The 15028-nt window shown below is 43.1% G+C and overlaps 1 protein-coding gene across 11 annotated transcripts in view; it reads right to left on the reverse strand.

Annotated features, from left to right (window-relative positions):
* Positions 1-15028, reverse strand: part of CSNK1G3 (casein kinase 1 gamma 3) — a 65186-nt gene that overhangs the window by 36479 nt on the left and 13679 nt on the right. For all 11 annotated transcript variants that reach the window (XM_039334176.1, XM_039334178.1, XM_039334185.1 and 8 more), the window contains one exon: positions 2800-2840. In XM_039334176.1, coding sequence (XP_039190110.1) covers positions 2800-2840 — 41 coding nt within the window. The remainder of the gene's footprint in view (positions 1-2799; positions 2841-15028) is intronic.

Genomic DNA, 15028 nt, shown 5'->3' on the forward strand with positions numbered 1-15028 from the left:
AGTATGGCAGTTCCAATCAATCAATCTGAAGAATTTTCTTTATTCCAAGTTGTGTTTTGTTTCATTCATTCATTCCTAATTAAATTTACTGGCCACCCAACTCCAGCAGATCCTGGAAGGCATGCATAACTTGAAAAAAACCCTAAAAACAGCTAAAGCTAAAGACTAAAACAACAATAGCAAATTCAACAAAACAGGGTCCATTAAACAAATGTGGACAGCAACCTCCAGCACGGGACCAAAGACAAGTTTTCAAAGCTTTCTAGAAACCTAGGAGAGCTAGCACCGCCTTTACACTGTTTCAGACAGTAAAAGACACAATAGAGAAGGCACTATTTCCTAGGTTCCACAAGATGGCAATGTTTAATGGAAGTGACCTGAAGCACATCACTTTGCTGAAATGTACTGGATGGGCAAGTAGTACTTGGAAACAAGTAGTTTCTCAGATATCCAGGCCCTATGCCATACAGGGCTTTAGAAGTAAAAACCAACACCCTGAATTGCACTCAGAAGCCCACGCAGCTCACATAGCAGTGATGACATATATCATACAGTGCCACTTGGGGTAGAGATGTAGAGCTGGGTAACATCAGCATAGTGATTTTATCATACCTTCAACTTCTGGATGACCTAAACCAGTGGCTTCATATAGATATTGAATATGAGAGGAGAGAGCATTGAGTCCTGAGGCACCCTGCATGAGAGGAGCTGCAGACATGATCTTTCTCTACCTGTCAACACCAATCAGAACTGACCACTAAGGAAGGCAGTGAACCACTAAAGCACAGTGACTCCCACTCCCTAACCCCTACAGCCAGTCCTGAAGGATACTGTGGTTGACATTATCAGTTACAATTTCATGTAAAGAGTCAAGATAAATGTAATATAAACTGTATTACTGGTACATTTAATTGCTAGAAATTGCTTGTAGAAATGCTAGAGAGGTGGGAAGCTGACAACAGTTCAGAGTTGACCCAACTTTCTTGGTAAACTTGAAATTCAGATACTATTCTATCCAATCATCATTTGGGCTTTTTTTAAAAAAAAAAATACCTTCATTTTATTTAAGAAAACTGAACAAAGAGAAAACAAAAAACCTGTCAAGAAAAGGACAACAATAAGTGTGCATGTATGTGTGTCTTTGTGAGTGTGTAGGCTTCTCATACATAGTGTGTATGAGATGTAATACTTAAGAATAAATTTCAACAATGCAAAAGTACAATATTGATACTTTGAATAGGAAGTCATATAACATCCATGCAATTAACTAGTGCAGTGGTGGCGAACCTATGGCACGGGTGCCAGAGGCGGCACTCAGAGCCCTCTCTGTGGGCACATACGCCGTCGCCCTAGTCCTAGGCCTTCAGCTGGGTTTTATAAAACCTTTTCGCTTTAGGCCTCCACCGCTGTGTGCAAAAAAAAAAAAAAAAAAAGTTCAATCAGTCAATTTCAACTTCTTGCAGGAAAAAAAAGATCTTGCAAAGTTGGAATTGATTGATTGAACTTTTTAGTCCCACCCAGTCTGCCGTTATCACCGCAGCCATGCCACCCAAGAGGCCACGCCCAGTCAATGGGCCACACCCACCCGGCACTCCACGATGCATAAGTGGGTTTTGGGTTGCAGTTTGGGCACTCACTCTCTAAAGGGTTCGCCATCACTGAACTAGTGATTGCTAGAAGAACCATCAAAACTATTATCATAGTACATACATCTTTTTATTTTATCAGAGAGAGTAGCGTATTGGTTGCTTCCAATAATAAGCAATAACCTCACTCCTGTCCCCAAATCCTTAAAAACTTTTCTATTTTGCCCCATATACAATATATCACTCTCTTTGTACAGTATAAACAGATAGATGAATTGGAATACAGACCAACGGTGTGCAAAAAAAATCATGCTTCAAGTTCAAAAGCTTCATTTGAAGTTCAGAGTAGGGCCTTCAAACAAGCTACATTCAACCACTCCAGAAGTGCTTTGAGTTTGAGCTCAAACATCTTTTTGGAGTTCAGGATATTTCTGGCATGGTCAGAGCACTTGGTTATTGGGTCAAAGTGTTTTGGGGTTTTAAATATTTTGTGCAATTCTAAATATAAGCATGCACATTCAAACATTTCACCTCTTGATATCAATTTTCTTCTTTATCCAGTCAGAGATAAGAGTTTAGGCTACTGCTACAATTCTGGACATGTTTACAACTTTTGCATTACTTTATGAATATGGGATGAAGGCATTCTGTATTTCCTACATTAAAATGTGCATTGCCATATTATTTAATTTTCAATTATTAACTATTAATCATGCAAGAGATTGGAAAAGAGAATATTGTTCCTGGATTGCCTTTTCTTAACTTTATAGAAATTAAAAAGAAAATTTGAGCTATGAAAGAATAAAAGAAAACGCACTTCACAAGAAAATAGTCTAATTTTTTAAAATCACACAAATACTTTTCTTCCAATCCTAAGAAATAAGGTTTTTGGATATGAATAATGAAATTATATTGCTTTCAGAATTATTTCACGAGGCCAAACTCTTACTATGTAACATGGTAAACATCAGCAGAGAACTTCTTTATTTTGACTTTCATGTTAAAGTGTATAATTTCAAGGGATATATATGTTACAGTCTTGTAATTTAAAATCTAAAAGAGTGATGGGGGAGGGATATCCAAATAAAATGAGACAGCCTGTGTATTTCACTGAAATTATTTAAATAAGCTCAATGATTTTTTTAACTTCTTGAAAACAACAGAATAAAATCTTGTGCATTTTTATCTAAAATAATAACTAATGTTAACTTACCAGTTTAATTGCCACATATTCATTAGTATACAAATTTTTTCCTTAAAAAATGAAAAAAAAAAACAGGAATGTTAGAATTTATACCTCTATATATAAGAAAATTCATCCTATTAGTCAAATTATCTTCAATGAAAATATAAGAAAAAAAACTTAAACATATTTTAATAGCTTATGCAAAAATGGCATGCATTAGTTTACAGATCAAAACACACTAATATAATTCAATCTTTTGGCTTATCTTATTATTTCAATGTCTGAACATTATTTTAATATTCTTTTACTTGTGCTCATAGTAGCTAACAATTTAATATATTCAAATGTTACCTTATAGTTAAAAAATAGCAGTGCACATCTTAAAACAATGTTTTTAATTCTCACCTTTCTTCCATAATACACAAAGGACCCTCTCTTCCCTTTTTTAGAGTTATGTGGGAGCTTGAAAATCTGAATATTAGGATTTGTAGGAATGAGTGAGAGGGGAGCATAGATGAAGAGTTCTTCCATTATGTTAATGGAAGAACAAGCCACAGCAAGTACTGTACATTATTAATATGTACAATATTGTGCAAAAGTCTTAGGCCACCACTCGCTTTGTTTTAATGACCATCCATAATTATTTTTCAGTCTCTGAAACAGAAAATATAGGAAATATGTACACAAAAATTTAAACAAACACAGTTTTTAGAACAAAATGGCTTCTTCAGGCAAAATGTCAATATTTAGTGTGACCTCCCTTGGCTCTAAGTACATCTTGAACTCTTTTGGAAAGATTGTCCTGAGGTTTTCTGAGGTAATCTTCTGGTATATTATACCAGGCTTCTTTCAGCACTTCCCAGGGTTCTTCTTCAGATTTAGGTTGTCTTTTATTTCTTTCTCTGTCCAGTTGATCACATACTGCCTCTATAATATTCAGGTCTGGACTCTGTGGAGGCCAATCCATGACTCTCAGTGCTTTATCTGCTGTTTTCCTTGCTAAATATGATTTAACTGTAGTAGCAGTGTACTTGGGATTGTTATCATACTGAAAAATAAACCCATTCCCAATCGGCTGTTTTCCAGAAGGAATGGCATGATGAATTAAAACTTGTCTGTACTTTTCAGCATTCATGATACCCTCAATAAGGACAATATCACCAATACCACTGGCAGAAATGAAGCCCCAGGACAGACCTTCCATCATGTTTCACTGAAGGCCGCAAGCACTTATTTGTCCATTTCTCTCCAACTCTTCTTCTCACATATTACCAAAAATGTCAAATTTGGATTCATCACTCCATAACATTCTTTTCCACTGTTTCCAGTTTTTGTGAGCTTTAGTATACCTTAGCCTTTTCACCTTGTTCCCATTCTACAAAAGTGGTTTCTTGGCTGCTACTCTTCCATGAAACCATTCCCAATCAAGCTTCTCAGACTGTAGAGGGGTCAACTTGGCATCCTGATGAAGCTGCTGGATGCTAAGTCAGGTCCTTGCTGGACCTTTTCCAGTTTCTCAAAAAAGAAACTCTGAGGAACTACTCATAAGAATTTGGAAGTTTCCTTGGCCTTCCAGTTCTTTTTCTGTCCTTGAACTCTTCTGATTTCTCAAATTTCTTTATAAAAGATTGAATACCATATCTTCAATATCCAGTTTGTTTGTTGAGAGTGGCCTTGCAAAACTATGATTTTATGTCTGTTACATTCTGCATTTTGAGTGGAAGGGGCGTTGTCTTACCGGAATGCCTTTTCTCAGTACGGACATGGAGAATCCACCAATGGGTTTTCTCTGTCTGCCTGCTCTTGAGAACAAGTAGCCAAACTTGACATGCCCCCTGATGCTAGGAGATCCAGTCTTGATGAGGGTGAAAGTGGCTGATGCTAGGAGGAGGTGTTGGCTCTCTACCCCCTAATACCGGCCTAACAGACCTGAGAGGTGGATGTGGATTCTCCATCTCCGTACTGAGAAAAGGCGTTCAGGTAAGACAATGCCCCTTCTCAAGTACAGGAGATGGAGAATCCACCAATGGGACATACCAAAGCCTTACTGTCCCAATGGGTGGGAAACAGATAATGCCGGATCTACGTCCCTGGAAACCACCTGTTGGAGGACCCTCCAACCAAAGGAGGCGTCCGCAGAAGTGAAGCAGTCAATCCTATAATGGTGTACAAGTAGGGAGGGTGAGGACCATGTCGCAGCCCTGCAAATCTCCTCGATGGATGCCTGAGTGGCCCATGCCGCAGATGTCGCAGCGCTGCGAGTGAAATGGACTATGATATGACTGGGAGCTGGCAGGGAAGAAGACTGGTACGCCTCCGTGATACAAGCCCTGATCCACCTGCCTATAGTGGCAGCGGACACCTCTGTCCCAGGGAAGCCGGGCGGAAGGAAATAAAGAGGGCCTCAGATCTGCAAAAGGCTTCTGTGCACTTGATGTAATGCCGCAGGGCCCTGCAAACGTCCAGTGTGTGCCACTGCTGCTCCAAGTCATGGGAAGGATTGGGGCAAAAGTTAGTCAAAATGACTTCCTGTGCCCGATGGAAGAGTGAGTTGATCTTGGGCATGAAGGTGGGATCCAACCGAAGGACTACCCAGTCTCGGTGGAAGATGCAAAGATCATTCCTGACCAAGAGAGCAACCAGCTCAGAGATATGCCTGGCTGACGTGATGGCGATTAAGAATGCGACTTTGTGAGATAAGGCCCGCAATGGTATATTAGCAATGGGCTCAAAGGGCGGTTTCGTGAGTGCGCGAGGCACGCGAGGCAGCTCCCAAGAAGGATACCTATGTACCATGGGAGGCCTAGTGTTGCATGCACCCTTGATGAATGCGCGTATCCTAGGATGGTGAGCTAGAGGGACTGAATTCGCGCTAGTGAGCAAAGGTCAATAGGGCCGCCACCTGCCTACGAATGGTCGCAGGGTCCAGGCCTCTGTCCAGACCGTTGAGGAATAGTTAATTTGTAAACATCCAGTTTCCGCCTTAATGGCAAAAATTCTTCCAGGTGGAATCATAAAGGCGATTGGTCGGTGGCCTACGAGAGGCCTGAATCATGGTGATTGCCCATGGTGAGAACAACTCTTGTGTCATGATTCTGTGCTCAAGCATCAGGCAGCTAACTGTAACCACTGAGGGTCCGGGTGTTGGAGGACCCCCTGGTGTAAGGATACGCGATGCAGGGGAATCTTCCATGGAGAACAGGACAGATTCATTAGATCGGCAAACCAGGGTCTCTGTGGCCAGTACGGGGCCACGAGGATCACTTCCGCCTGCTCCTGGAGCAGTTTGCAGATGGTCGCCGGAATGAGCGGGGGGGAGGCATAAAGTAGGCCCTCCGGCCACGGAGTCCACAGGGTGTCTGTCCCCTCCGCCCCTGGGAAGTAATAGCGGGAGAAGTACCTGGGAAGTTGGGCATTGCTCACTGACACGAACAGGTCAAGGACCGGATGGCCGAACCTTTGGGATATCTCGGAAAAAAGATTTGGATGTAGTCCCATTCCGAGGGGTCTGCCTGCTGGTTCTTGACCCCCGAGATATGTTCGGCCAAGGGAGGCCAGGTTGGACTCTGCCCAGGATCCCAACAATCGGGCCTCGGACATAAGGGACTTGGATCTGGTGTCCCCCTGCCGGTTCACATGGGCCTTGGACGCCACGTTGTCCATAAGGATCACTACGTGACGGCCTCTGATCTGGTGGCGGAATTGGCGAAGAGCTAAGTGAATGGCCCTGAGTTCCAGCAATTGATGTTGTGTATCTAGTCTGCCCAGGACCAACGGCCCTGTGCAAACTGAGACTGTAGGTGGGCTCCCCAGCCAAATAGGCTGGCATCTGTCGTGATGGTGAGGCGGTCCGGCTCCTTGAAAGGTGACCCCTTGTGAGAACCACCAGCAAAGAGACCTGAGGGTGTGGACCGGGAGCCTCACCTGCCGGCTGGATGCGCTGGCGTTCAACTGCTGGAACGGTAGGAGGAACCATTGGAGCTCCCACAAGTGGAGTCTAGCCTAGGGAACTATGGCTATGCAGGAGACCATTTTCCCTAGAAGTTGGGAGAGTAAGACCAGTGGAATGGTGCGGTCCTTGTATATTCGGCAAGCTAGGTCCCTGATGCTGACCAACCGCTCTGGGAAAGATAGACTATGATGGCTCCCAGGTGCAGAAGCCTGGATGAGGGAACCGTCTGGCTTTTTTGGAAGTTCACCGAGAACCCATGCTGTTGGAGGATCTGAATAGTTAATTCCAGGTCCGACTGGGCTGCCTGGAAGGAGGACGTTTGGATCAAGATGTCATCCAGGTACCACTGGACGCGTACCGGTACCTTCCGTAGATGGGCAGCCAGCACAGCCAGGATCTTGGTGAACACCCTGGGTGCCGAGGATAGTCCGAACGAAAAGGCCTTGTATTGGAAATGATGGCCCCTGTAATAGAACCTGAGGAACCGCCGGTGATCTGGATGGATATGCTTCCTTGAGGTCTATTGACGCCAGGAAGTCTCCCCGTCTGATGCCTCCCAGGATGGACTGGAGTGATTGCATCTTGAATTTTTTGTATGTGATGTAGTAATTCAGACTCTTGAGGTCTAGAATTGCCCTCCATCCCCCTGAGGTCTTGGGAACCATGAAGAGGATGGAGTAGAATCCCCTTCCTTTGTGATCCAGTGGTACCAGTTCTATGACCTGAATTTCTAGTAGGTGTTGAATGGCCTCCTGCATAAGTCCCTTTTTGATTGGATCCCGCGAAGTGGAACAGGTGATGAAGCGACCAGGGGACTGGCCAGAAACTCCAGGGACAGGCCAAACTGGATTGTTTGTAAGACCCAGCGTCCGTGGTTGTGAGTTCCCACTGATGGAAGAAGTGGGCAAGTCTTCCCCCTATGGGAAGTGTGGTATGAGAGTCACTTGGACCTCCTTTAGGGGCGTCCTGCCCCTCAAAATGGCCTTTTGTTTTGGTTCTGCTGCCTGGGTCAAAATCCCAATCTGTCATACAGACGGTCATATGGCCTGGCCTGTCTGGGCGTGTATGGACGGGAGGGCTGGGTGGCTGCTGAACCTGTTGCTGGCCGAAAGGACTGCCTGCGGAAATAGGGAGTGGCATGTTTGTCAAGCCGTTTGGTAAGATGAGCCTTGACCTTCCGCTTGTCCTTGTTTTCTACAAGGTACGGAGCCAGGGCCTCCCCAAAGAGATTGTTGCCCAGGTACGGGGCTGGTTGCGAGGCGTCAGCCTGCCAGTGTTTTAGCCATAGCATCCTTCTGGCTGTAACACTGGAGGCTAGGGACCTGGAAACAAAGTTTGCTGACTGTAGAGTCGCGTCTGCAGCGTACTCCGTCGCCGCAACCATTTTGCTTAGGTCCTGGTGGGTCGAATGTCCTTGGAAGGGATTCTGGCCTGGAATTGGCGAAGCCATAAAAGGGTGGTTCGGACAAAAAAGGACGCGCAAGTGGACATTTTAATTGCCCATGCAGCTGATTGATTGGTCTTTCAAAAGGTTAAGTCCCATTTTCTGTCCTCCGCTTTAAGCGCCTCCGCCATGTCCCCAGAGACCACGGTTTGAGACTCCAGAGGGGTCCAGGTTTCGTCTACCTTGGGGACCTCCAGAGCCTCAGTTAGGTCTGTTGAGGTGCTAAACATCTTTTTGTCTGTCCCACCTACAGAGGGAAAGGAAGAAGGGGAGACCCATTGCTTCTTGATCCCTTTAAGAAATATAGAAGGACAGGGAATGTGGTGCTGGGCTGCCACCGTTTCAAAGAATATCAGGTTAGGGTTGGAATCCAATGAGGCCTATGGCTGAGGGAACTGATGTTCGCCGTTGTGGTGGCCTTGCGAAGCAAGGGGAGAAACAGCCGGATTGAACAGGCCTCCCGATGGAGATGGTTCTGGGGGAGGTTCCTCCTCCTCTGACAGGTTGAAATCCGGCTGGTCACCACCCTGCAGAGATGAGTATCCGCTAATTGAGGAATGTGTGGGAGACATGGGTTCCTGAAGGCATCCCCACTGGAGAAATATAAGGTGGAATAGCTGATGTGGGAATCTCCTGCCCGGCCGGGTGGTAGGACCGCTCTGCAAGCCCACAGTCCACCACCTTGGACAGCAGGGCCTCCAGGCGGCCATCGGAGAAAATGTCTCTGAGGTCTGGTCCCCTAAGTCCAGCAGCTGTCAGAGTGAATGTGGCCTCAGGAACTGAACCTGAGGGTAGGGTTGGTAGACTGGTTGCCATGTGCTGAATTGGCATTGAAGGGGAACAATGTGTGGCGGAGGTTTCTACCAGGGACCACACACCCTGAGCAGAGGTTGAAGGACCTAAAGGAAGGTCAAATTCAGGGGCCACCAATTGATCCGTCTCGGATCCTACCAGTCTCTGCGCTCTAGAGAACTGCCTACGGCTGGCTTGCTTCTCCGCCAACTTGGAAGGCTTCTTGAGAGTGGCCTTAGCCTTATTCTTGAGCTTGCCTGCTGCCTCCTGTTTGGAGATTTTGTGCCGGCCATAACTGGAGAACGGGGAGGCAGTGCTCATGGGTTGAGTCACCGCGGAGTCCTCATCCTGGGTCAAGCTAACTCAGGAACCTGAGGGGGAGCTCTGGCAGGCAAGCGGTTGGCGGGAACAGTAATTGGAGCAAGTAAAGAGGACTGCTCCCCTGACCACCTGACCAGGTAATAAGTCTCTCTGGGCTTAGGTCAAGATTGTTAAAATAAGACCGAAGGGACAGTTGGGACCCGCTATGGGCTCCACCCGGAGGCCTTAGGTGGCCAGTCAAGGTGCACCAGATGGCCCAATGAAGGGTGCAGAGGGCCTGAAAGGAAGGCCTGGCAGAGGCAATGTGAGAGGAGTTTAAATGGCGGCTCCAATCAAGATGGTGGCCTGAGAATTCGGGCCTAGTCTGTGAATTACTGGGGCTGTAATTAATGGATGCAGGTTTATGAGGCCTAGAAGACAGTCACTGGGGCAGGGCTAAAATAGTTTCTCAGATGTGCTGAAGTAGCCATAATATAGGAAAGACCTTGTAGGAAAGCTTGGGCCTGCAGTCAAGTATAGGAGGTCTGATGTGTTGGTCTAAGGGAGGGCCTCACGATGTTCCCAAGATGGCAACCGCAACGGGCTCCGCCAAAATTCCTGGGATGGCAAGGTCGTGTGAGGGGCCTGAAGTCCTGGGAGAAGGCCCTGTAGCACACTGAGGCTTTCAGCCCTCAATCCGGCTGATGTGAGTTTACAAGGCTGGCCGCATGGCGCGCTCAAAATAGCAGCCGCAGCGAACTTAAGTGCAGCTTCCTAGGATCGGCAAGGATATGCTGAGATTCCTGAAGCCCTTGTCTCAAATACTTAGAAAATGCCGAATTAATTGCCTGCAGAATCTGTCTTTGACAACAAAGGGAAGCTCCGTTAAGCTTGTGAGTTCAGCAGCCATCCAAAAATGGTGGCCGTGACTTTTGGGCCGTTAGAAAGGCCTCCGGAGGTGTCGAGGACGAAGGTGAGCTCTGAGGGTAATTGTGGCTGCAGCACTGAGTGCTGCGCAGGAAAGCCGACAGGGGAACTGGCAAAGAATTTTCCTCCCCCCCCAAGAGCCTTAGGAGATGAATGGAGAAGTACTCTCCCCCCCCACAAGCCTCAAATCAGCCGATTTGAGGCTGCGCTGATCCCAGTGTTCCTGGGGGAAATGTTTGGGGGGAAAAAACTTTTTTGAAATGGAATCACTAATTAGGGGATGCACAAATACCAAAATTAAGGCAAGGAGAATTCAACAATGGATCTCTGACCTGCTAATTGAATTGAAGATCTCTAAAACCTGAGAGCCAAACCTGACACGTCTTCAAGAGCTTGAGACCAAATCAAGACTGAATCTCCTAGCATCAGGAGCATGTCAAGTTTAGCTACTTGGTCTCAAGGGCAGGCAGACAGAGAAAACCCATTGGTGGATTGTCCATCTCCTGTACTGGAGAACGATGTGATTGAAAATAGTCTTATTGGCAAACTTCCAATGAATTACAGTCACACAACATGTGTATGTATTGAATGTAATGCTCAAGCATGTCTTGCACAAACCTGGTGTTACAGACCTTTTGGCATTTTGACATTAAATAGTAGGACACATATAGGTGTTAGCAATGACAGCATGTAACGTTGCATCCCATTTAGGTTTATGGGAACCAAGTGTCTGCTGTTGCTCAAGTTTAGGGGACGTCACACTACATGCCTGCCACTTTGGTCTATGGAAGCTGTTTTTTCTTGCTTTTTCTTGTTTTTGAATATTGCATAAAAATTCCTGTATTTTCTCGTTGTATTCTAATAAGGAGATTGCCACATAATTATATATGGTCATTATACCATTGTTATTACAACAGATCTAATTGGTGACCTAAAACGTTTGCACAGTACTGTATATTTTGTTATTGTCCCATGATTCTTTACCTAAACACAGGAATCAAGGTACTGACAGCAACTTCTTCATCTGAATTTCCAACTTTGATTCTGATTTTTTTGTATCAACAATTAGAAATAGTTATCTCGCATCTCACAGGTAAGAGGCTGTAATTACTGCATGATACAATAACTGACCTCATAGTACTGACTTTTAATCATGTAAACTCTCGTCCCCCTTAGCTTCACTAAATGATCATGGGTTATAATTATGAATAGAAAAGAAGAAAAAAAAACTGATCCCCAAACCCCTTTATTCTTGCTGATTTTAGTTTTATAAAACTCTATGTCAGTATTTAATTCATTTTTGTTTCCGTAAACTATAAAGCTAAGTTATAAAGTCCTGAGGAGGCATTGCAGTCCTCAATATTTGAGATTACCCATAGCTTCTTTAAATAATGTACAGTAGTACATAGTACATAGCTATCTATTTCCTTTTTTGTGAACTGCTCATTCATATGTCTAAAAATCTGAGGAAACTCAGAAATAGCATCCCTGTCATCAGTTGTGCATGATAATCTGGAGATATGAGGAGACAGTGCTAACTTTCTTCATCCCTCCGTCCCTCCCTCCCACTTCAGCATTAAGAAAGCAACACCTTTGCCAGGTCCATGCAAGGCGCATGGCAATAACCTAGTCTTCCGAGCTCCAAGATGTCCCATGCCCACAGCAGAGGACTCAGCAGGGGACCACCAGCTGGTCTATTTTGAGTCGTAATCCAAAACTCACGTATGTTTGCCTTCTAGAGGGTGCTACTCCCATGGAACAAGCAGCTCCTTTGCAAGACCATATATGGCTGCTAGAAGGAGACAGTGAGTCGTGTCTGGCATGTAGAGCACCAGTAGGCAGACTGGGGTGCCTAGGGGAATGTCGGGCAGATTGAGACTGAAGTGACCCAGTATGTGGCGGCAGGAGAAGACAGCCAAAAGGAAAAGAGATTGGGGCAAATTTTACAAGTGCACTCTGTGCTTGTAAAAGCCAGGCCACAAGTGCCCAAATTTTGATTGCATGATTGTAGGCCACTGCAACAATTGTAACTTTGGGGATGGTTATAACTATCATTTGTTTGGTGGTATCATAACTTGGAGTGATTGTTAAGCAAAAACTAACTGTATAAAACACATAGCATCTCTACTAGGTCAAAATAGAAAGTTTTAGAATCAGGTTCAATGTAAGAATTCAGCTATTTATATAAATGGTCGTCTAGATAAGCAAGCAGGGAAGAAGATATAGAACATGGTAGAAACAAAACAAAAGCAGACCTTCGTAACAGTTTAGACTGAAGGGAGAGGAGAAGCAGACCCAATGCGGTGCAATGAATTAGACAAGCAAAGGGGAGACCCTGGTTTAAATCTGTCCTTAGTCATGGAAATTCAGTGGATCAGTTTGGGCCATACACTTGCTTTCAGCTCAACCCATCTGACAAAGTTATGAAAAAAAAAAAATCTCTGCTTTGCTTAGATAAAAAGTGAATACCAAATAAAAATACTAAATTTTTCTAGCATATGATTTCTTAAAGCAGCTACATCTTTTCCAGAGATCATGTAACTACTCTTTGAAGCTGTAACACCAGGTCCAGTAGCGCATTTGGTTCAGGAAGTTATAGAAAGGCATTACATTTAAGTCTACATACACTGTATAGGATCTTTGTGCCCTCAAATCCAAAGTACCTCTCTAAAACTTCTCCCCAAAGGTAGTAAATAATGGTTCCTTAGTGTTCCAAGCAGACCAGCCTTCTGCAAAATATTGTGGGGCTTGCAAACCTCTTTCATTAAGTAGCCGAAAAAAATCTTTGCAGTAAGATTCCAATATCCCAGTTTTTCTTCAACAGAGATGCCATAAGGGCAATGATCACAGATATGTGAAAACAATTAAATACAAGGGATGAAACATACACCAAAGCATCTTATTTCCTTAACTCTGCTTCTAAAGCAATTTTATGTAATTCATAGTTGAATTACATTGATGAATGTGTTAGAAACAAACTATATGGCAGTCCAACAAACTTGGCTGCTTGTCAAGTCAAAAGAAGCACAGTCAAGGGCTGTTTGTCAAGTAGTATATGCAATATATATTGAGTTTTGTGCACTGTGAAGCTTTGTTTGTTGAATCATCATGGCAATAAAATCTTTCCACCAAAGATTCAATGAATATAGATGCATTAAAAATGCAGGAAGATATTAAAAAAAATTCTTGCTGGTGCTATTGCATATATCCAGTTTATATCCATTGGTAAGATTTGACAGAATGGAAGTAAAATTTAGGAATGAAAACATGACAATAATTTCCATATGAGATAAATAAATAGTCATCTCTAACTTAGTTGAAGAATCTAAGAGCTTAAGGAGTTCTTCTGATCCATCATTTTGGCTCACAGACAAAAAAAACCTCCTACAATAAATTAATACAGAAATTGTATCAAAGGAGGTAACTGGTTTGGTTTGGTTTGGTTTCTGAAACCATTACTTGGATAATTATTTCCAAAGACTCTGATAAATGTGCCTGGCAGAGTATCATGAACTTGAGATGTCTTTTAAATTGAATCCTGCTGTTGGGAAGTTTGAGATGAAAAGACAGAAGAAATTCAGATAACTTGTACACTACAGGAGTGTGTCAACATCAAGACTGGACCCTATTAAATTACTCAATTAAAAAAAGAAGAAAATCACTAAATAAATCCTTTTGTTATTCATATAACAACAATTTCAAAAGAAAATTTTTTTTTAAAAAAAAAAGCTTTAGAGGGGCAAATATATTTTAATATGTATAACCTGAGATCAAATGACATAACTCTCATGACTGAAATATTGAAAACTTGAGGATACAGCTTGTTCAAAAGAACACAGCAATAGAAAGAATTGAAATCCTGCTCAGAAATCTAAGGGAGTAAAGATAGTAATGGTCTTGAGAACTTTAAATGCTATGCTAGGAGAAGATAATGCAGAGAATATTGAGAGTTCATAAAAAAAGAAGAAACTAAAATAAAATTGCAAATATTTTCAATAACAAAAAGATAGCAGAAGCAGTTTGTAAGAGTAGAGAAAGGCTAAGAGACTAGACAAATAAAGATTGGGGGGATGGGGAAGAAACAAACCAAAACAAAGACATATGTAAAAGATGGGAAACAATTCAGGTCTCAAAGAAAATTACATAAAATTGGAATTATAGAGAAAATATTCAAAAACATTAAACATTAAAATGAATTCAGCGTAGAAAAGCTGCAGTGATTACAAAAGATCAGCACAGATTTGTGAAGAACTGGTATTTTCAAACTAATTATTATCTTCTTACGGATTAACTTTCAGTTCTGGGTATATTCTAAAAAAGATACAGAGAAACTGTAACAGATTTAGAGAAGGGAAACAAGTATGATCATGGGATTAGAAATCTTAAAAGTTGAGACTGAAGAAACTGGGCATGTTCCAACAGGAGAAAAACTGATGGTGGTGGTGGTGGTGGTGGTGGTGGTGGTGGTGATACAGAGAGATAGACAGATGAGCATTTTTTCATCTACCTTAAGAAATCTTGCACAAAAGATTAGGTCATATCCTAGATACAGAATATATAAAATGATCTAATGATCTGTAAAGTTACAGGAAGGCTGATTTGACAATGGAAACAATTACTAAGGAATGTGATGAGTTCTACTTCACTGGATATATTCAGTCTTAGGAGATACCTTTATTAAGTAGGTCAGTCTTACAAACAAAAGGCTTCTACTTCATTTTTATAGGGAATGTTTGGAATTACTGTTTCTAAAAGGGGAACTGTCATAATGTCAGCCTACCAGGTAGACCCATCAGGAAATTAGTTCTACTTTACTGTAAAGCTATATTAACAGACTATTG

The sequence above is a fragment of the Crotalus tigris genome, unplaced genomic scaffold, assembly GCF_016545835.1.
Source record: "Crotalus tigris isolate CLP2741 ecotype Arizona unplaced genomic scaffold, ASM1654583v1 scf7180000017628.32516253702:7417878, whole genome shotgun sequence".
Lineage (NCBI taxonomy): Eukaryota > Metazoa > Chordata > Lepidosauria > Squamata > Viperidae > Crotalus > Crotalus tigris.